The sequence below is a fragment of the Paramormyrops kingsleyae genome, chromosome 22 (assembly GCF_048594095.1).
Source record: "Paramormyrops kingsleyae isolate MSU_618 chromosome 22, PKINGS_0.4, whole genome shotgun sequence".
NCBI lineage: Eukaryota > Metazoa > Chordata > Actinopteri > Osteoglossiformes > Mormyridae > Paramormyrops > Paramormyrops kingsleyae.
The window spans coordinates 16,115,651-16,138,803 of NC_132818.1; the positions used below are offsets into that span (position 1 = coordinate 16,115,651).

The following is a 23,153-nucleotide window of genomic DNA, read 5'->3' on the forward strand; positions in this document are numbered from 1 at the left end:
TATATGCACATATATGCACCTCAATTTTGCCTATATGTGGCATATATACGCATATACTGTATGCAGCATATATATTATCATATATATATGCATATATACTGCATATAGGTTTCATATAGCCTATGCGCATATATCCTCATATAGGTTCTTTCCATGTGGGCCTTTATGATGGAATAATCATAAAGAAGCGTCACCATGCTTAAGTCCCAAATCCTTTTTGTTCATGTTTTGTTTGTTATATGTATGATATAGTTACATTGTCACGCCCGTCTCCGTTCGACCCCGATGTGTGCCACGCCCCCTCATTATCCACGTGTGCTTCCCCGATCGTGCCCAGCTGTTCCTTGTTATGTTGGCTTGTCTTCTGTATTTAGTCCGCGTCTGAGTACGTTACCCCAGATCCGTCATTGATGTTTATTGGTGTCTTGGTCCTGTTGTCCCGAATAAACCCCGATTGCCTGCATTCTCGGCTTGCCTCGCCTGCTTCCCGGCTCGCTCGCCCGCCCATCACAACATACATTGCCATGAAACACCTAATTCAGCGTCACGATGGACATGGCTAATGTAGCCTATTTTGAAAGGAATAGTGGGATCCAGGTGCAGACAGACCAATTTTTTTTTTCTGAACAAACTATAGTCCATTATCTGAACGAACTGTATCCCAGCAAACAAGGGACATCCAGAGGACGTCCTTAGGTCGTCCGCAATACGTCCCTTTTTTGGGGATGTCCTAAGGACGTCCTTAGGACGACCGTGTTATTATGAACACTAAAGAAATCCTTCAAAAGCAAGTTGTTGTGACAGTTTCCAGGAATAGCATTTTAAATAAATAATTTTATCTGAAGTACTTCCTTTTATTAATGTTCCATCAGGATGTCCAGAACTCGTCCTTTGAGGACGATTTCCGGACCAAAAGAGGACATCCTGAGGACGACCTAAGGACGACCGTGTTACTATGAACAATAAAGAAATCCTTCAAAAGCAAGTTATTGTGACAGCTTCCAGGAATAGCATTTTAAATAAATAATTTAATAAAAGGAAGTACTTCAGATAAATGTTCCATCAGGATGTCCAGAACTCGTCCTTTGAGGACGATTTCCGGACCAAAAGAGGACATCCTGAGGACGACCTAAGGACGACCGTGTTACTATGAACAATTAAAGAAATCATTCAAAAGCAAGTTGTTGTGACAGCTTCCAGAATAGCATTTTAAATAAATAATTTTATCTGAAGTAAAAGTATCTTATATTAATGTTCCATCAGGATGTCAAGTCCGTGTTACTATGAAAAATATAGTAACAAAAAGAGGTCGCACGGTTTTATGTAACGGTTTATTAACTTGATTTATTCTTTTTTTTGTGGTCTAGCTCTCTAACAATTATAGAACTATAGCAGTGAAGCCCGTTCTTCTGTGCCACTATGAAAAATAAAGAAATCTTTCAGAAACAATTTATTATGACAGCCCGCAGGAACGGTATTTATAAATATATAAAAACTGACTGGATATGCATGGCTGTCGAGTGAATTGCATGCTACATGCTAGTGAATTGCAGTCAGATTCAAACTTAGGCCAGCTGCGTTTTTGTACTTGATGCCATGGAGACGCTTTTTGCGGCTCGCGCTCCCTCGCTCACCCTCACGCGCAGTTCAAAGCACTATCACGGGTAAGACGCGACACTCTTCTTTGTGCATAAAACTTTAATAAAATCCTCTAAGTATCATATTAACGTGTATAAAGTGATAAAATACGATGGGGTGAAACACATTTAGGCGTAATCCTACATTATTTTTTAGTGTCATTGGTATTAAACCGATTAAATCAACATTTAAAATTCCTGTCAGAACGAGCTAACGGTATTGCTATGAATTTTCTAGGAAGAGTTGAGGAGATATCTATCGCCTGTGCTGACAGTTTTAATTAGCAGTAATGAAGTAATCAATGGATTGGGATCAAACATTCCATAAATTCTTTTGTTACAGGGCACAGGTTCTGAAGTAAGGAAGCAATATCCGGCCATCGATACTGATGACTCAGAATGAAATGTTCACAAGAAGACCTTTAAAATGTGTTGTCTTAATATTTATGTTGTATTTTTCTTAATGCCATTTGTTAAATTAGAAACTTAAAGAAAATTTCTAATGTTCTTACAATAAAAATATATATTTCAACGAATTTTTTAAAAAAAATTCAAAGAAGGTCAAAGCTGAAGGATATCCTGTGGCTGTCCTCTGGACATCCTAATGGAACATTAATAAACAGAGAAATACTTAAGACAAAATTATATCTATTTAAATGCTATTCCAGCAAGCTGTCATAATGAATTGTTTTTGAAGGATTTCATTACTTTTCATGGAAGAATGAATGAAAGTTACATTATATAGAACTATAGACACCCAAAGTGCTTTATAGATGCAATAGGGAGCCACTTCAGCCACCTCCACTGTGTAGCACCCACCTGGATGATGTGACATCAGCCATTCTGCCCCATTATGCTCACCACACAGTAGCTAAGGTGGTGAAGGAGCAGGAGAGAATTTACCAGTTAGATAAATGGGATGATTAGGAGGCCAGATTTGATAAGCCACCTTAGGTAACATTTGATAAGGCAACAGTGGGCAATTTTAGCCAGAACATCAGGGTACCAACCCTACTGTTTGGAAAGATGCCCAGGGATCTTTTATAACCTGGGACAGTCAGGACCTCGGTTTTATGTCTATCTGAAGGACGGCAACACTTTACGGTACAGTGTCCCCATCACTGCACTGAGACATTGGGATCCACACAGACCACAGTATGGGGTAACCTGTTGGCCACAGCAGCACGTCAGTAACATGGTCATCCTAAGAATGTACCCAATAAAGGACATTGAGCTGGCCCTCCAAAGGACATCCTCAGGCTGTCCCTTGTTTATTTCCCTAGTATTACTGGTAAAATGTCAAATATTAATTATTCAGAAAAAGGGATTTACGTGGGCTTAATGCCCATAATATGTTCACACAATATGTCCTTAAAATGTTCCCGGAAAGTCCATAATATGTTCTCGGAATGTCCATAACTGGTCCTGAAAATGTCCTTAAAAGGTCCATAACTGGTCCTCTAGACGTCCTTAGGACGTCCCTAAAAGTCATCCTAAGGATGTAAAAAAAACTTTCCATCAGGATATCCTAAGGACGTCCTTTGAGGACAAGATCCGGACCAAAAGAGGACGTCCTATGGACGACCTAAGGACGACTTGCTGTTTGCTGGGATGTGAGTCAGGATGCTCGTCGAGTCGCAAGCTGCTGCATTCAGCAGTGCTTCTATGTTTTATTCGTATTTTTACTGTCTACCTGCACTGTAAAAAAGGACATTTTTTCCCCACAATTTTAAACGTTTATATCAATCAATTTGACTGTAAATCACGTTTTTTCCTGTTATGTTAAATGACAGAAAAACTTTATTAAAACTACATTGAATAAACGTATATTTACGCACAGTTTGTAAAATAGCAGAGAAATCCCTTCAGTGAAACTGGACAATTTCTTTTCTGTATTTTTACAGAAATTAGACTTATGGTTACGTGCTTTATCTGTAAAATTTAAATGTTTTTACTGTACCAACATGTGCTGTACATAAAATCTACATTGGTTAACCGTTCTAAGACCTGTTGCACATTTCATTCTTAAACATATATCCACCACAATTGTACTGTGTTGTTGTATATATATTAAATGGCTTGTGTAGAGTTAAGGTTACAAACATTACAAAAAAGAATTTAAAATGAGATAATATAGGGAATGTACGAGTCACCGAATTGGTATTTAGTGTACTTATATTATTAAATAATTACTCATCGAATGCCTAATTCCGAGTCGGTAAGTAGATAAAACAGTTGTCATAGCTCAGTTTACAGCGAGTACTGTTTATCTTAACATGAACAATCAGCAGCGTTTATATTGGACTTACAGTGATTTAATTATAACTTTTACATACACAAAAGGTCTATACTGTGATGGACCGGACGCTTCCGGTCGCAACTGGTTTCAAACTTGTGCGCATGCGCAGAGGTCAGTGGAAGGCTCTATATATGGAGTCAGAAAAAGCTTTTCCTTCCAGCACAGCTCTCGCACTCCCTCTACAGACCAGGACAATGCACTGATATTATCAATCTCCAACTCCATTCTTCCTCCGTTTACGAGATTTCGCCACCACGCATTGCAGCCGAATATCTTGAATGACAAACGTAGCCTACTTTATAAGCATTTCATACCACCACCTCCAAATGCCACCCGGACGGGTCGTCTACTTGCCCAGCGACCCCCATCGACAACTTTTACCTTCGCGCCCCCCCCGCGCCGACATCGATATAAACTCACTTTCAGAGTCTCCCGCAAGGAATCATACGGCAAATCTATATTATTCATTATGAACCTAAAGTTAGCTACATCAAACAGGTGGGGGTAGTTTGCGAACCCTAGAGCAGGCCGGGGTTCCCATCTCCGGTCCTGGGGAGCTACTGTCCAGGTTTTCTATTCTGTCTGGCTACTGGTGAGCCACACCCATTCAAATATTTACCTGGGAACAGGTCTGGCTCACCAGAAGCCAGGTATAGAATAGAAAACCTACTGCACAGTAGCTCTGAAGGACCGGAGAGCCCTGCCCTACATACTATTTACAAGGTAACAAAAGTGTTACATACATGTAGTGTACCAGTGCGTGTGTGTGCATACTTGTCTCGAATTGAAAATCTCACTCCAGCCAGCTGACCAAAGCTGGCAACCCTGTTTATCCGAACTCTAATATAATTTCTTATGGAGGAAAGTATAATTCGCTTCAAGGATAAACGTATAGGAGCATACCCCACTTCCTTGAATAGTTTGGTTTCAAGGTTTGAGGTTTCTGATTTTATTCTTTTTCAATGTATTAATTTATCTGTTTACTTAGGACACCATTAGTTAAAAAAAAATAAAAAAATTAAATTGGTAGCGCTTTAGCGTGTGCTTCACCGGCTTTTGCGGTCTGCCAGTAGGTGGCGCATAAATAGACCCAAATACGTTCCAATGACACGTGCATTTTATTGTGTTACTTTTCCAATCACTTCTTTTTTTTCTTTAACCTTCAATCAATTAAGGGAGACATTGAGAATAAAGCCAATGGAGAGGTTGAGGTCAGATCTGATCGAAGTGGCACCGAATAATTTCTTAATCCTAGGGTTCTCCCCTAACACCACGGGCGCTGAGTACAATCTGACAGTCCCCAGCATCATTAGATCAGAGCGCTGTAATTCACTTCCTGGCAACCTGACAATGCCGGTCATTGGATCTGAGCACGAACGCTATCTGCAAGTTATGAAGAGCGGACTTTCTTTGAAACGGCAGAGACGCGATTCGACTACAGAACACATCTTTGTTAGTAGCATGTATCAACTTAGTTATAAAGTTCTAAATATGTTAATTGGGATGTTGTCGTTTTTCTCTGTTACATAATTATATGCGTAAACCGACACACACGCGCATAATGCCTTCTAAAGCTGAGCTCCCAAGAAAGTCACGTTGAATATGTAGCTAATTTGCTAACTTCTGTAGTGTTGCGAAGAGCTGTGACTTTGTTTTAATCATAATCTCTTCTCGCAAGAAAGCTTCAAATAATTTGGTAAACATCGAAATATTATCTTATTAAAAAGCTATATATTTCAAGCTAAGAACACTAAATGAAGAACACACTGCAATGTTTGTTACAAATAAATACTGTTAAACGAATAATTCATGCCTGAGTTTTTTTAGTATTAAAAGAAAAGTTAGTCAACATAAAACTGTCTTAAAAGGTAATTTTCAACACTGAATTTCTGATACTATTTTCTGATCTCCAGTGACCCCCGCGGCTGATTTTTTTTTGTCCCCCCGTAACTGTACGTCACATGAGCTTTTTGCTAAAACCACTCCCACAGACCGCTGCTGTTAACTTGGTGAATGCGAGTCAATTATACCTCCATATCCAGTCGTGAATATTTGGGATTTTCCAGTGCCCAACTTTTTTGAAACTCCTTCTGCATCTAAATATCAACAAAAAGTAAGCACGAATATTAATTAAAAGTATACAGATCATTTGACCTAAAATGTAATTTTCCTTTGTAGGCTATGTACCGATACCTTTAATTAAAAATAACATCGACTTGTGGTCAAAGCTGTGATTAAATTAATTTATACTCAACAAAATATGTAATCGAAGATTCTTCTCGAATTAATTTACTATGTAATAATCTCTAGCCTTGCTTTTTGGTGTTTATCCATTTGTCTTTGTGACTGTATCTTTCAGTGAATTGAATAACAAAAGGCTGCAGGATTACTCCGTGACAAATCTGCTCCCTTGTTTTACAGGAAATGCAACAAGGAAGGTATTCAAAATATATATGCTTAAGTGACATCCTGAAAAACCTGATTAACAAACCGTAGTATAGTACTATAAATGTAGTCTTCAGAGGGATCATGATTTAAGGTAGAGGCAGAAACGTGAAATACTTACGGAAATATGATAGTTGGTTTGTACTTAGATGCCTACTAGATATGGTTACAGTTGTGAAATTAGAACCGTGGATTTAAGGGTGCACTCTGAAGTGAGGTTTAACGCAAATTCTGTGAGCACTGTATTCTGTAACTCTAGAGGCGCTGCTTCATTTTGTGACAGTTTAGGTAGGGGCAAAGAGGACGCTGTTGCAGAATCAAGAGCAAGTGACTTTAATAAATGAGCGAAACCTGTCTGAAGACCAGAAAGTTTACTGGCGGACGTGTCGCTCAGAATAAACAGAAGGAGCAGGCTGGATCGTAGTCGTGGAACAGGCTGGGGTTGGGCGATGTACGGAGTCGGTCTTGGGGGCTGGGCAGGTCTCGTAGTCGGGGTACAGGCGGAGGTCAGGCGATTCACGTCGGGCATCAAAGGGGCTGGACAGAAACTCGGGGTCAAAACAACGATCAGATAACACGGAGAGACAAAACCAGGAAAACGCTCAAACTCAGGAGTAAATCTTGAAGATCTCACATCAGGGTGCAAGAACCGATAACTAAAATAGTCTCCCTAATCTGGAAATGATCTGCAACAGCTTGTGGTAGGTGGATACAAAGAGAACCGGAGAAACCGGACAACCCGGTATAGCGGCGTAGAGCTGACAGCTCGTAAAAACAGGGAAGGTAGAATCAAGGAATCTCCGGAGGCATGATCTTCGTGACGTCAGTCGGGGATCCCCGGGGTCGATCCGTGACAGTACCCCCCCGCCAACGACCGCCACCCGGTGGACGGCCAAGCCCCCCTCCAGGGTGGGCCTGCCAGAAATCAGCAATGAGGGAGGGGTCCAGTATGTGCCGGGCCGGCACCCAAGACCGCTCTTCAGGCTCGTAGCCCTCCCAATCCACCAGATACTGGAGTCCACGGCCTCGGCGACGAGCAGCCAGCAGGCGACGCACCGTAAAAGTCTCCCCCCCACCTATCAGCTTTGGCGGTGGAGGAGGAAGAGCAGGAGATGCCAGGGGGCTAACAGCGTGTGGTTTTAGCAGGGAGACATGGAAAGTGGGATGTATCCTACGCATAGCAGCAGGGAGCCGAAGGCGTACGGCAGAGGGATTAATGATCTTCGCAATAGGAAAAGGTCCCACAAAACGAGGAGCCAACTTCCGTGAAACCACGTGTAAGGGAAGGTCCCTGGCGTTCAACCAGACCCGTTGCCCAACCCGCAAGGGAGGTGCCCGGGATCGACGTTGGTTAGCGTACCTCTCCATCCGGGCTCGGGAGCGCAGCAAGGAAGTCCTGGCGATCCTCCAGGTGCGATGGCAACGGCGTAAAAACTGGTGCACGGAAGGGACCGTGACCTCTGTCTCCAAGGATGGGAACAGAGGGGGTTGGTACCCTAGGCAGGATTGGAAGGGAGAAAGACCCGTAGATGAAACCGTTAGCGAGTTATGGGCGTATTCTGCCCAGGTCAGGTAGGAACTCCATGTTGCAGGTGAATGGGAGGCCAGACAACGTAGCATCCGCTCCAGGTCCTGGTTGAGCCGTTCCGTCTGCCCGTTGGACTGGGGGTGGAAACCAGAGGACAGACTTGCTGTGGCCCCAAGAAGCCTGCAAAACTCCCTCCAAAAACGAGAAACGAATTGTGGGCCCCTGTCGGACACGATAACCAAAGGCAAACCATGGAGCCGGAAAACGTGCTCGATCAACAGTTGCGCTGTCTCCTTAGCGGATGGCAAGCCAGGAATGGGTATGAAATGGGCTGCCTTAGAGAACCAGTCCACAACCGTAAGGACCCCTGTGTGTCCCTGGGAGGGGGGAATACCGGTCACTTAATCCACCGCCACATGAGACCAGGGACGTCTAGGAACGGGAAGAGGGAGCAAGAACCCAGTCGGAGCTCGAGAGGGGTTCTTACTCCGGGCACAGGTCTCACACGTGGCCACGAAACAACGAATATCCCGAAGCATGGAAGGCCACCAAAACCATTGCCCAAGTAGAGCCCGAGTGTGGTGAACCCCTGGATGGCAGGCCAGGAGAGAGGAATGCCCCCACTGAAGGACCTGGGAGCGCAAGAACTTCGGTACGAATAGACACTTAGATGGGCACCCCTCTGGCGATCTGATGAGAGGTTGGACCGCCCGGACTGCCTCCTCAATCCCCCACGTGACAGCTCCAACAAAACATGCGGTTGGCAGAACAAGACTGGGCTTCTCCTCCACCTCACCTACTTCGTGTTGACGGGACAGGGCATCTGGCTTGCCGTTCTTGGTGCCGGGCCTGTAGGTGATCAGATAGTTGAAACGGTTAAAAAACATGGACCACCTAGCTTGGCGAGCATTGAGCCGTCGAGCAGACCGCAGGTACTCCAGGTTCTTATGGTCAGTCAGGATTAAAAAAGGGTCAGAGGTACCCTCTAACCACTGTCTCCATTCCTCCAATGCGAGCTTGATGGCAAGCAACTCCCGGTCCCCTATATCAAGGTTTCTCAACCCAGTCCTCGGGGACCACCAGACGGTCCACGTTTTTGCTCTCTCCCAATTGGCAGGGAATTGGGAGAGAGCAAAAACATGGACCGTCTGGTGGTCCCCGAGGACCGGGTTGAGAAACCCTGCCCTATATTGTAGTTCCTCTCAGCAGGAGCGAGCTTCCGGGAAAAAAAAGCACAGGGATGCTGTTTGTTGTCCATCAAGGAGCATTGGGATAGCACTGCCCCAACCCCGGTTCCTGAGGCATCAACCTCCACTAAGAACTGCAGTGACGGGTCGGGCACCTGTAGCACTGGAGCAGAGGTGAAACGGTCTCGAAGGTCAGCAAAAGCTCTCTGGGCCCAATCAGTCCACTGAAACAAGACCTTAGTAGAGGTCAGAGCCGTAAGAGGTGCGGCTACAGAGCTATAACCACGGATAAAACGGTGGTAAAAATTTGCAAAACCCAGAAAACGTTGTAAATCCTTCCGTGATTTCGGCTGTGGCCACTCTGCCACAGCTTTGACCTTCTCTGGATCCATCCGGATGGAACCTTCAGCAAGGATGAATCCCAGGAAAGAAATAGTACATCTATGGAACTCGCATTTCTCAGCCTTGAGAAATAATCTATGGGACAGCAGGCGCTGAAGGACCGCCCGAACATGCTGAACGTGCTCCTGCTCACTCTGCGAGAATATCAAGATGTCATCTAGGTATACGAAGACATAATTATTAAGCATATCCCGAAGGACATCGTTAATCAAGGCCTGGAACACAGCCGGAGCATTAGTTAGCCCAAAAGTCATCACGAGGTACTCGTAGTGACCAGTGGGGGTGTTGAAGGCTGTCTTCCATTCGTCTCCCTCCTGGATCCTCACCATGTGGTAGGCATTACGGAGATCCAATTTCGTAGAGACCTTGGTTCCCTGGAGAAGGTCTAGGACCGAGGATAGCAAAGGCAGGGGGTAACGATTCCTAATGGTGATCTCATTGAGACCCCTATAGTCAATGCATGGATGAAGAGAGCCGTCCTTCTTATCAACAAAAAAGAAACCAGCCCCAGCAGGGGAAGAAGAAGGACGGATAATGCCTGTAGCTAAAGCTCCGTTGACGTACTCCTCCATAGCCCTTCTTTCGGGGCCCGAAAGAGAATATAGACGGCCCCTGGGAGGGGAGGTACCAGGTAGCAGATCTATCGCACAATCAAAATGCCGATGCGGCGGAAGAGAAGTGGTCTGGGACTTACTGAAAGCTTGCTTCAGGTCGTGGTACTCTGCCGGAACACCTGACAAATCCGGGGACAAAAGTGCCGGCATCCCAGGCAGCAGTTGCCCACTCTCTCGCAGAGCCGGTCAGAGTCATGATTATTTAAGCCACTTTAGAGCGCTCTGAAGGGAACGCAGAAGGCTGCAACTCGAAGGCGAGATCTTTCTGTGATGGTTTAGGTAGGGGCAAAGAGGACGCTGTCGCGGAATCAGGTGCAAGTGACTTTAATAAATGAGCGAAAACTGTCTGAAGACCAGAAGGTTTACTGGCGGACGTGTCGCTCAGAATAAACAGAAGGAGCAGGCTGGATCGTAGTCGTGGAGCAGGCAGGGGTCGGGCGATGTACGGAGTCGGTCTTGGGGGCTGGGCAGGTCTCGTAGTCGGGGTACAGGCGGAGGTCAGGCGATTCACGTCGGGCATCAAAGGGGCTGGACAGAAACTCGAGGTCAAAACGGCAAAACAACGATCAGAGAACACGGAGAGTTATAATATTGGCACAAATCTGATTCCATACTGTTTCTGGTTGTTGTCATCAGTCCTCTGTATTAAGTCCGCGTTTCAGTTTGTTTCCCCAGTCCAGTCATTGGGTGCGTTCGACTTGCTTACAGCGCTGGCATTCTGACAGCAATGCATTCTGATCCTGACGCAATGCATTACGGCTACCCTGCTGCACAAACTGGAACCGCCTCCGTGATGACACACCTTTGCTCTTATTGGCTGAAAAGTTTAGTTACACGCATGACGTTTGTATCCCAGGCAGTTCCGATGCGTAATCTGCTATTTCTCCCGAATATCATGTAAAGCAGTGAGAACTGGTTTTCAGTTAATTTACCGGGTAAAATTTGATTAAATAAATAACATAAATGCTCTATTATACACGTAAGTTAGTGGTTTATTTATTGTTAGTTACTGTAATGTTGTGCTGCTTTATTTGGTTAATTGTCCAGTCTGTGAAGAAGGCATTCAAGTAAGAATTGCATTGTAGTATGACTCATTTCCTTGCGCATACAATTTATATTACTGTAGGTCAGCGTTCACGGTTCGACTTCTGATATTCAGATCGAGTTCTAGGTCAAACTTTTAAGAAATTCGAGTTCTAGTGAGTTTGAGAACCAAGGTACCACTGTATTTTTAATATTTTCTCAGAAAACATCAATTACCATTGATTTAAATAATTTAAATTCTCATCGGAAAAACATGCAATGTTTTCGCATATATGGCTTGTTTACCTCAACACTTGTAGAAATACATTAAAACGACAGAGAATCCGCCTAAATAGCGGGTGACTTCATGATTTCACATCAGTGCGAGAGAAGGGGAACATGGAGGAACTGAATTTACCGTAACACCGGCTGAATTTCAAGGTTTTTTCAGGTCTCCGAACTCTTCACCCTGTCACCCAGAGCGAAGTTGGCAGTCCAGTGGAGAAACTTCATTTCAGCTGCTTGTTCACGCAACCTTGTTCTTTGTCATTACCTGCAGCTCCCGACCAGAGTTGATGACGGGAATGGAGGATGACCAGCAATTTCCCCACCACAGACATGCTCGACACCTGCAAAACTACACCAACTAAACAAAAGGTGACCTGGTTGGGTTTCAGCATGTTTGGGGGACAGTTCGTGTTAAATGATGAAAGTGGTAAAGCTGTGACATAAACCTGTGACACACATTTCAAACCAGCGTGCGCGGTCTGTCAAGTAGCTGTACAGCTATAAAATCAATGTGGATTTGCTCATCCTAAACATTCACAAGTGAGAAAGCTATGGAACATCATGATGTGGAATTGGGAAACGTAATTTTCATGGAAATGGAGTGTGTACAAGAAGCCTCGTAAAAACTGTTAAGTGCCCAAACCTCGACGTTTGCATTTCCTTATTGTTTTTTTTTTTTTTTTTTTGTATTTCAGGCAGTCTCCAGTGGAAGACTTGGTATCTTCAATTTGCTTATAGGGCGTAAGTTTGCACACTGATAGACTGGTGTCCCATCTGGGGTGTCCACTGGTTTGGATCTGATACTTCCTGGGACAGGCCTGAGGTTCACTGGGACCCTGCATTAAATATGTGCGTATGGAAGTTAGATGGATACATTTTAATGTCATAGGGATAAATAAAAATATGCTTTAGATGTTATCTTAAAAATTAATTAAATCTTTACTAAGAGGACCATATGGTGAAGACTGAGGATAGATTGTCAAACATCATAGGCATGTTTGGATCCAATACATGGCAGAATATAATACTGAAGAAAACACTCTAGGTATGAACAGGTGGAATTTTATGGTATGCATGAATCAATAACTGTCACGTTATGATTTTTATTTTGTTTTTATAAGAGGTTCAAGCATGAAGTTCAGGAGAGTTCATATCCTGTTTCTTGTTTTTCTGTTAATTTTTGTTTGTTTCAATGTCTATGACCTATGCAACAGCTTTAATCAACGCTCAAACAAATTCACAGCTCCTCCACCCTTGGCAAATAATAACTATATTAAGCTACTCTCAAATAAATTCATAACACCCCCACCATTGGCAATAAAAGACAACAGTAAGCAGACTATTGTCCTGGTCTGGACTCAGATATTTGGCCAGCATTATGAATTTGAGTCCTGCGCTGCTCTGTTTAACATCACTAACTGCCTCATAACGACAGACAGGAACATGTATAGCAAAACTCATGGGCTCGTCATTCATCACAGAGACATCAGAAATGATCTATCCAATCTGCCTTCAATGGTGCGACCGCCCTTCCAGAAATGGGTTTGGATGAACTTTGAATCACCATCTAACTCTCAGAGAATTCCAGGTATCAACAACCTCTTCAACCTAACGATGAATTATCGCCTGGATGCTAATATATCCATTCACGGAACACTAATTCCGAAGCAGGAGGACGACCTCTACGTAATTCCGAAGAAGAGTCTCCTAGTTTGCTGGATTGTGAGCAACTGGAACCCGGCTGATGAACGGGTGAAGTTCTACAATTTGCTGAAAGAGCACATCAACATAACCGTGTTTGGCCGCGTAACTAAATACCTTACAAACCAAGAGTATGTGTCGACGGTGTCCAGCTGTAAGTTTTACTTGTCATTCGAGAACTCCAAACACAAGGACTACATCACAGAAAAGTTGTACAAGCCCCTCGATCTAGGGACTGTGCCTGTTGTTCTCGGACCACCTAGGGAACAGTATGAGAATATTGTGCCTGGAGATGCCTTCATCCACGTTGAGGACTTCCTCTCGCCGAAAGAGCTGGCCAATTACCTCCACTTCTTGGACGAAAACGAGACGGAGTACCATCGCTACTTTGAGTGTAAACGCCATTTCAAAGTTAAATACGTAAACTTTCCGATAGAGCATGCCTGTCGCGCCTGCGACTACCTGAAGAAGCACAGTGACGAATACAGTTCCTTTGATAACCTCAACCAGTGGTACTGGGGTTGAAACTCAGGGAAAATACTAAGGAGTGACAGTGATCTGAGACAGCATTCCCCAGCCACGTACTGCATTATTATAGGTTTGGTTAAATCGTTTCGCTGAAAGTCAGAACGACTAATGGACTATTCTGAATATCTTTTCTATCATCGGTAGCTAACAACAGCTAACTACGGTAGCCTTTATAGAGAAATGATCAAAGTTAAAGGTCCGACACCAGGCTTAATTCTCGAATCCTTTTTAGCCATGTTTTGTTTGTTATATATATGATGTATGTGGTTAGCTATATGTTGTCATGAAACGCTAAATTCAGAGCCGCGATGGACATGGTTAATGTAGCCTATTTTGAAAGCAAGAGACGGACCTAGACTCGGACAAACTTTTTTTTTTCTAAGCAAACTAAAGTCCGTCGCATTGCCCCCTTCTCTGCTTTTTTCTATATTTGGCTTTACACAAAATGCAGCGAACAGAGTAGCGAGTGTTGGGTGTATATTAAGAGAGCCAACAATAGTTAAACTAATCAGAATTTTCTACTTTTGAATCTTGAATTTTGACTCGTCGACTAAGTTCTGGACTATGAAGATTGAAAGGTCTGGACTATGTTCCGGATCTCCTCTTACCGTCTAAAGTGACCAGCTATCACCAGATAAATAACGTAACACTATGTTTTTCATTGACGGAACAGACACGAGGGGGCGCTGCAGCACCCTTAGCGCCACATATTCCTGCACCACTGCTGATTGCTGGGCTTCTTGTGGATACATGGTGGTTGCAGGGATCTGGGTACTCGGTAATAAGTAATTAGTAATAAGTTATTAGTTATAAGTTATTAATCAAAAAGTTATAAGTTGACTACCAGTAAAAAAGACTTGATATGTAGGCATATTTAATTAAAAATTGTGTGACTGGATGAACTGCGGGGATTATAATTTAGTTTCTTTACATACAACCCAACTAACGATTAAATTAATAAAAACTGTAACAAGAAAAGACAGAAAAAAATCTATGCCCATATAAAACCAGAACTACATTCTGTAGGCCTAAACCGGTTTCAAATTTTTATTTTACCACTAGAGGGAGCAAAATATCTAGATTCCATCGGTAACGTCTGCATGATAATTAGGAGGCGACAAGCCCTTAATTAAAAATTAAATAACGCTACTGTAGGTCAGTATGACCACTACGGATTTGTAGTCAAGGGTAAAATAAAGAGAATTCTTTATAAAATGAACAGCTTCATAAGGTCTTACAGTAATATTTTTGAATATTCTCTGAGTCAATAGAATATTTTTATTGTAATTAATTTTGGATGATTAATATAATTTCATTGTATTTAACATTGTTTTATTTGGTCATTAATTTTATTTTAACTTTAATTGAATTGTGCTGTATTTATAAAGTTGTCGTTGCAGTAATTTAGGCAGTTACTGCAGTTTTACGCAGACGCGGCTTCTACCTTAAAGGTCACGCTGGTGTCCAGTTTCAGCAGCATATGTGTCCCTTGTGTGTACTTCCCGTGTTCGTCTGCATTTTCCTCTGGGAAATGCGGTTCTGCTCTGAATAACTGCACATGTAAAAGCTTCGTCCAGGCTGTCCCCTCACCTTGCTTCCTGGGATAAGCTCCGGATCACCGAGACCCTGATTTGATAAGTGTCTTTTTTTTAAAATGGATGGATGGAGAGACGGTTGTTTGTTTATGCCAGCGATGCAAGTCTGCTCTAGCAAATTTGAATCGGTCTCTGTATAAACCCCCTTTTCTGAAGAGCATTTGTAATTTGCTGATATTAAAAGCGAAGCGTGACAAATTGAATATGAGTGGAATAGATTTGATAGAATAAAAACATTTTGATGAAGTGTTACGAAGGTTTATTCATTAAATGGTCCACAAGAGAATTTTCTTACTCTATATCCAAAGCGGGATTTTTTATTAACTAGCTCATTCTTTGGTTTATTTAATTTTATTTTGCTTTTAAAATTATATTTAAGTGTGGCTGAAATACATTATTGTCGTAGTATATGCTTTTTGATTGTAATTCTAACCATAACTTTCCTTGCATAATTATAACTCAATGTAACTGAAAGATTAAATTTTGAAGAACTGCAATATTTTATAATAATAATAATTTACGCCAGGTGTCCTTAATCTTTCAGCAGATTTCATGTGACAGATTAGTGATTTTTTTTCATGTCCTTGTATGTTTTTACAGCGTCATTTATTTTTTCCACACCTGATCCTGCAGCTGGTTTCGCAAAGGATACATCTTCAGTCTTTATTACAAGTTTGGAAAAACCCAGCTCATCCTCATCCAGAAGCTTCTCTCCCATTTGCTTCCAGCTCTGAGAAGATTTCCTCCTTCTTTCAGCATGCTGTCAATGGCTGGGTACTGGTGTTATATTTATAAACGTTAAACCCATTGTAAAAATTATTTTTAGGAACGTTTTACCAGAGAGGAAATGCTTAAGAATGTCAGGGTAGAGAAGGAAATTTCTGCTTGCCTACTTTTAATTAATTTGAGTCATTTTCATAAGCAAAACCAGATGTATCAAGCATGATGTTTTTTTGGATCCTCCTGAACACAAACATAAGTAGCCGATTCTGTCCAAGAGCTTTGCATGTACTGCTTTGATTATGTAGTTATAAGAATCCATTGTACCTAGGACACACACACACACACACACACACACACACACACACACACACCTCCCACACACTTCAAGGGCTGCGTACTTCAGAGAGCTGAAGTTCAATAAACTTCTTATTAATTTCTCCTTCCTCTTCCCACTTGGTGAGTGATCGTTGACCTGGACAAGGTGAGTCAACACAGCGACAAAATGCAGTGTGAAAAGCTCATGTTGGCTCCGAAGGAATTAAAGGGTCTTCTGCTTGTGACACGGAGCTGATGTGTTCGAATATCTTAAAACTTCTGTTGGACCTCCGACTCACCACAGCGTGAATATCCTGCTGTATGAAAGGGCCAAACAGAAAGTCACTCTGCTTAGAAGAACCAGCTGAGCAGCTGAAGTTGTGTGGAACGTCTTAACCGGTGGCAATGCTCTGGCCCCATATTGTAATATGTGTTCATAGTAGATTACTGAAATATTCCTTCCATATTCTATCCACTAATCCTGTGCAGGGTTGCGTGTGAAATATTCTGCAATCAGAAAAATATATGCTGATTTACCTCTGATAAGTAAAACTTGCAGAGCTAATCCGGCCCAGGGAAATCTTGTGGAAAGCGAAAGCTGGATCTTGGGAACAGCCCAGATTACTGGGAGGGGGGCCGTGCAGTTGTACCCTTAGACTGAATAACTGTGAGACCGTGTGAAGGTAATGCGGTGGGGTGGGGAGGGGTGGAGGGGTTCACTGCTGTCAGCAATTTTCTCTTTCCAGGACCCCCCCCACCACAACTCAGACGAATAAGCCAGCATTGCTAAAAGCAGGTAAATACAAGCAATACATAAACGCACCCTCGCTGGGTTCCTTGTCAGGCATCTGTTCCCCGGATCGCTGGCCGGATGCCTTGTGGTGCCGGCCAGACGTCCTCTTTGCTCAGGTGCTTCCGACGGCCGTGGACCGCCCCGCCCCCCACCTCCCACCCCCGCCCCTCGTCTGCTTCCGCTTGCCAGCGCTTCCGCCCCTGGCTGAGGCTTGCAGGGTAGGTGCAAATCAGGCGAGCAGTGGGATGGTGGTGGTGGGGGGGGGGGGGGGGGGTGCCACGTGCCAGCTCTACCTGCCCACCCTCCATTTTCCATGGGCCCTCCCTCTTTTGCCTCTTTCATTTCTCAACATTCTCTCTCTCTTCCTCATTCTTCCCCCCCCCCCCCCCCCAGTACCTCTGGGATCTCATTATGCCGCTAAACTTGAAATAAATAAAACAAACTGCGGAGACAAAATGAGCGGCCCGTGAAAATAACGCGCTGGTAATGAGGTTACTCTCTTTCTTTTCCTCCGACCCTTTCTTTTTCCCTCCGCGCCTCTCGCTCCTCCGCCTTCATGCACCCCCCCCCCCCCCCACCCGCCTCTGTCGCTTTCATTCATTCTCAGATGATCTTTATTGGTGTGACAGAAGTTATTACGGTTTTGCCAAGGTTTTTAAAAACTGAAAAAAAAAGTTAAAATTGCATCTGCGCTCTCCCCAAGTCCGCTCTGGTCAACCCTCATCCTCTTCTTCTGCCCACTGCCCCTTGCAGCCCCCCCCCCCCCCCAAAAATGGCCTTCTTTGCCAGAATGTTCTGCCTCCTCTCTCCGCATGAGGATTCATAACCACTTGTCTCTTTGTTCTTCAAAGCCCTGCGAGATGTTTCTGGACCCCACCTCTTACATTAAATGTATTTATTCATACCTATTAAGTCACTCTGCATTTAATCCCTTTCTGTCCCAATCCTTATTGCCAATGGGGATTTTTTTTTTGTGGTATAAATTTCCTTTATTTTACATGATTTCTGGCCCCGTCTTCCGCGTCTCCCTGCTCCTCCTCTGCCTTCCTCATGCTCCTTTGTCCGTCTGTCCATCCAGCGTCTCCGTGGCGACGGCCGCGCGGAACCCACTGGGCCGTTTGCTCGTTTCGTAGCCCCGGCCCCGAGCGTAAGCGGCTGGATGCGGAGCGGCTTTGTTTCGTGTTGTTTGTGATGTGATGAAACGTGAGGAACGTTTTAAACCGCTGCTGCCCCTGGTCCCCCCCCCCCCCCCCTGCTTTTTTTTTCTTTTTTTTAAATCTGCACTTTGATGTTTCAGGAAAAGGACATCAAAGGTGTCCCTCCACGTCGTTGGAAGGGCTGGCTCTCACCTCAGCTGGCACCCGGGTGCGGCGCAGCGTGGCACCCTCGGCAGCGAAATGTGCGACAGGGCCGGGGAGGGCCTCGAGAAGACAGTGACAAATCTGCAGTTGCTTCCACTTGGACTTGGAATGTGTGACGCACACCTCCCCCACCCCCTGCCCCCCCAATCTGGTGTGTGCACACTCTCTCCCCATTTACCAATAGTCACCCATTGTGACAGAAAGGATTTAGAAGAATCTGTGGGCTCAGCACCTGTTTTTTTTTTTTTTTGTCGTGAGGTTAGGGGGTGGGATGCACTGATTTGGCATGGTGCAATTAAGCATGATGAGGAGGTGCTGGGAAGGGGGGGGGGGGCTGCTGAAGGAGATGTGCAGGGGTTTTTAACAGAGGTGCCACTGGGGGAGGCTGTGCTCCGAGAACAAGGGTGACACGTTGGAGGAATACAGTGACAGTAGCCAGCCCTTAGCACCCTAAGCTCTAGCACTCCAGCTGATATTTCTGTGCCTCTTAAAACACCCCAGCCAATAGAGTCCTACCTCTTCCCACCCTCTCCCTCAGCGCTGCACCCCAAAGTGACATAACTAATAGCAACCCAGCCAATACCGCCCCAGCCATTATCAGTCTAGCCAATAAGGCTCCTAGCCTTCAGCACTCAAGCTCTTAGCTTTCAGGCAAATGGCGCGCTAGGCGTTTGGCTTTCTACACAGCGGTGCTTTAGCCTTTAGCACTTAGCTTTCAAGCTAACAGTGGCCTAACCCTTAACATACTGGCTTTTAGCTTTCTAGTTAATAGGGGCCTAGCCTAAAGTACCAAAACCTGCAGCTTGCCAGCCAATAGTCACCTAGTCTTCGGCACCGAAGCTTTTAGCTTGCAAGCCAATAGTCGTGTAGCCTTCAGCACTGAATCCTTTAGCTTTCCAGTCAAGAGGGCCCTAGCCCACACCACCGAAGCCTTTAGCTTGCCAGCCAATAGTTGTGTAGCCTTCAGCACTGAAGCCTTTAGCTTTCCGGTCAAGAGGGCTCTAGCCCACACCAGCCAATAGTCGTGTAGCCTTCAGCACTGAAGCCTTTAGCTTTCCAGTCAAGAGGGCCCTAGCCCACACCAGCCAATAGTCGTGTAGCCTTCAGCACTGAAGCCTTTAGCTTTCCGGTCAAGAGGGCCCTAGTCCATACCACCGAAGCCTTTAGCTTGCCAGCCAATAGTCGTGTAGCCTTCAGCACTGAAGCCTTTAGCTTTCCAGTCAATAGTTGTGTAGCCTTCAGCACTGAAGCCTTTAGCTTTCCAGTCAAGAGGGCCCTAGCCCACACCACCGAAGCCTTTAGCTTGCCAGCCAATAGTCGACTAGCTTTTAGTATTTCAGTCTTCAGCTATTCAGCACCCTAGCCCAGAGTGCTCCAGGCACCATGCTGCAGACCGAGGAGGGAGAGAAAATAATAACGCTCTGGAAAAAGAAATCTTGATGTTGTCAAAGGCGGTATTGATTTTTATTCCTGGGCTGCCGAATCATACTCTGCCACAGTTTAAAAACACAAAAGCGCAGACGTTTTTGAAAAAGGCGAGTGGGCCTGAGAAAAAGGAGCAGGAGGGGGAGGGGCCTGGCGGCCGGATATGTGCAGGTTCCCACCGCCGGGTGCCTGGCTGTGGAGACGCTGGGATTAGCTGCAGATTAGTGCTCTGATTACACAATGTCTCTGCACTAATGATTCGAGCTGTTTGTTCACGTTATCGTTCCAGCTGCAAAGGATTCCAGCACCGCGGCTGAGATAACATGGGGATTATCCCCCAGGGGGACATATAGGGGCTGCCCGCTGCACCCAAAGAGCCATCGCGCTCACCTCCCTTCACCTCCAAAGCGATGATAAACTGACCGCACTGAGAGAAACATTACCCCAAACCACCCCCCCCCTGCCCCACCCCAGCATAGCACCCTGAGAAGCATCACTGTGACCCCTCGCTGTACCACCCGAAGCGGTATTATCCAGAGTCTTTCAGCTTCGGCACAAGCATTACGCTGACCTCTCCTCGCATTAAATGAGATGTTATACCAACCCCCAGAAGAACCTACAAAGTCATGCTGCTGACCCCCCCACAGGACTCTGAGAGACTTTCTACTGACCCCTTTCTCATAGCACCCAGAGCCATATTACAGTAACCCCAGCCAGCAGCCAGTGAAGCATTACAGTGACCCCCATAACACCAAAAAATTGGTTTTTAATGACAACCTCTACCCCACCGAGCCGCCAGAGAACCTCTGCGTGTGTGTGTGACTTTATGTGTGCACGTGTGTGTGTGTGTGTGTGTGTGCGTGCACGCCTGTGTGCGTGTGTGATCCTCCATGCTCGCTTGCTGTTCTGATCTCCCTATTACAAGGTCGATTAAACCACTAATCCCCAAAATACACGGGGCCAACAGAAGAGTGGCAAAACCTGCTTAAAAGGAGGAAATAGTTTGACTTCTCACCACCGGCTTGGCACCGGAGCCGGCTGGCCGTCGGGCCGCATTTCGCTCTGACCGCCTCGCCGTGACCGTGTGGAGACCCCGCACTCCCGCCAGCAGGAAATTAGCTCCGCATAACAGGAAGCCTTCATTTGCGTGGCGCTACCTGCCCTCGCCAGTACGCTCATGCTTATTGGGCACCCTGAACTGGCACAGGAAAGGCCCTAAACTGGACCCACCTGGACCTCCTTCCACCTCCCGCCCCCCACCATCCCAAAGGCGGGAATTGTGGGATGGCTGTCACAGCGTGTCGTGCATGCGTGCCCAGCCTGAAGCAGCGGGAGCGGCCCGGGAGCCCCGTATGGGAGTTTCAGTCTGATGCAACACGCAGCTAATGTTTTTACATGCCGGTGTGGCTACATGCTGATTTGTTTGTATGCCGCTTCGCGCTTTCTGCCGTTCTGTTTGTACAATTATTTGTCTATTTGCCGTTGTCTCTGTGGAACAATATCATGCATACTTCACTCTGCGCTCTGCCGGTATACCCACACCGGGGTCAGTTGTGAAAACATATTATAAGTGCCAGTTTGTCTATGAGAGTTGCGGGTCCTCCGGGTGCAACTTTATGGAGGGATGATCCCTGCGATGTGGATCACGCCTAGCGCCCCCTAGTGGCCCCAATCAGTCTCCCCACACACCCTGCCTCGTAATGTCCCGTGTCCCTAGACGACCTCATGCCTTTTCGCTGCTCTCCCCACGCCTCTTCTAACACAGTCATACTCCGTCATCTCAGTCCAGCCTCCTCTCCTGGCAAACTGACTCATTCCCCCCCCAGCCTCTTTGCCAAAACTGCCAACTCCCCCACCCCACCTCCCCCGGCTGTGTCCTCCGTCTGTTTTTCAGCCAGAATTAAAAATCCTTCCCCCCCCCCCCCCGCCCCCCCTAGCCTAGCGAAAGGTAGCGTGCCAATTAGTGACACATCCGAGTCACATGTAAGTTGCAGCTTCAGGAGGGGGCCACAAACATCTTTCTGAATCCTTGAACAGAGCACTCATCCCACCATATAAACAGATGGAATTTCGCAATAATTTCTCCTGCACTCAAATGATCTCAATAACCTCAACCTCTTTATTCAAGAAACAAACTCCTCGTCTAGAAGAATTTTACTTATCGTCACTCTGGTGCAGGAACTATTCTAGGATTTTTTTTAAGATGGGGGACATAAGAGTGGCATTAGCCAATGATATGTTTTGAATTGGTGAGTATCAGAAGAGGAGACCCTCCAGGGGCCAATTAGCTTTCAGCTGGGTCCAGTGGCCCCGCCCCTGTATACGCTCCTTCCCTCTCATCATGGGTACCCCAGCAGCCATCTTGAAATGGCAGGTCAGCCACATCGCCCTGTTTCTCGTTACCTCCACACCCAGCTCCTGTCCTCTTCCCAGGCCACCAGGATCCTCTCATCTCCAATACGATCTACGGGAGGCCACCTCTCCTGTGGGCCCCTTTCTCTCCCCGAATTCTTCCTGTTTATCTCCTTATCAGCAGCTTCCTGTCACTTTATATCTATGCAGTGTCCCCGTCTCTTACATCTTTTTCCGGTCTTACGATATATTCTATCCACATTTCGCTGGGGTTTAATATTTTATTTTGCGATTTCTAAAGTATCGCTGTAAATCCCAGTCTTGTGCTATTTATTGTTTATTTATTGTTTATTGTTTCTGTAACTGTCTTTTGACGTGGCTTTTGTTGTTGTTTACTGAGGCTGCTGCCTGCAGTGAGCCAAAGAGTTTCTCGTTGTACGTACAATCGTGCAATGACAATGAAGAATTCTGATTCTGATTCTGTCCGCAGGGTACCTCCCTGCCACCTTCACAGGGACTTATATACCCCTACAGCTAACGCCCTCATGTATTCATGCTGCTTCTCCTTTTCCCAAGCTCCAATCCTCTCCTTTTTCCGCAAAAATGGGTTACTTCTCCCTAGCAAGCCAGTGCTTAATGTACTGTTCGAAAACTTCATTACGTGTTCATTGTGTGCCTTATCCGACGTGTACATCTCACCCTCATGCGCAGCGCAAACCACAACATTTACTGTCGTAATGAGACGCAAATGCAATTATGTGATTAATGGTAATGACGCCTATTCGCCACTGTATTTTATTTTTCACATTTTGTGTTAACATGTTGGTCACGAAGGTTCCTCTGAAGATGCGGCGGGCAAAAAAAAAAACACGTAGTGTCAAATGTGTAGGTTTGAACCTGAGAGTCTTGTATGCTATAGTGCTTCTGCTGTTTTGCA

General features: G+C 45.2%; 1 protein-coding gene and 1 long non-coding RNA gene across 5 annotated transcripts; one reads left to right on the plus strand and one right to left on the minus strand.

The window, feature by feature from the left end:
* The first annotated feature begins 4,595 nt into the window (after nt 1-4,595).
* Nucleotides 4,596-15,907, plus strand: LOC111849252 (4-galactosyl-N-acetylglucosaminide 3-alpha-L-fucosyltransferase 9-like). Of its 4 annotated transcripts, none has more exons than XM_072705202.1 (4): nt 5,932-6,049; nt 6,296-6,374; nt 11,695-11,792; nt 12,119-14,213. In XM_072705202.1, the coding sequence occupies exon 4, from the start codon at nt 12,555-12,557 to the stop codon at nt 13,647-13,649; it is 1,095 nt and encodes a 364-aa protein (XP_072561303.1). In that variant the 5' UTR covers nt 5,932-6,049; nt 6,296-6,374; nt 11,695-11,792; nt 12,119-12,554; the 3' UTR covers nt 13,650-14,213. The 4 variants fall into 4 exon arrangements, 3 of the variants coding, with proteins under 3 accessions (XP_072561305.1, XP_072561303.1, XP_072561302.1); XR_011984824.1 differs by lacking the exon at nt 6,296-6,374 and adding an exon at nt 15,848-15,907 and having other exon boundaries at nt 5,933-6,049; nt 12,119-12,272; XM_072705204.1 differs by lacking the exons at nt 5,932-6,049; nt 6,296-6,374 and adding an exon at nt 4,596-4,659.
* Nucleotides 10,568-11,735, minus strand: LOC140581696 (uncharacterized). The gene is made up of 3 exons (XR_011984831.1): nt 11,689-11,735; nt 11,554-11,604; nt 10,568-10,640 (listed from the first exon to the last, which is right to left on the minus strand). It is a non-coding gene; the product is annotated as an uncharacterized lncRNA (long non-coding RNA).
* Nucleotides 15,908-23,153: the final 7,246 nt, after the last annotated feature.

Excerpts from the sequence above, each read along its gene's own strand:
- LOC111849252 (XM_072705204.1), top strand. The coding sequence starts at position 12,555 with ATGAAGTTCAGGAGAGTTCATATCCTGTTTCTTGTTTTTCTGTTAATT.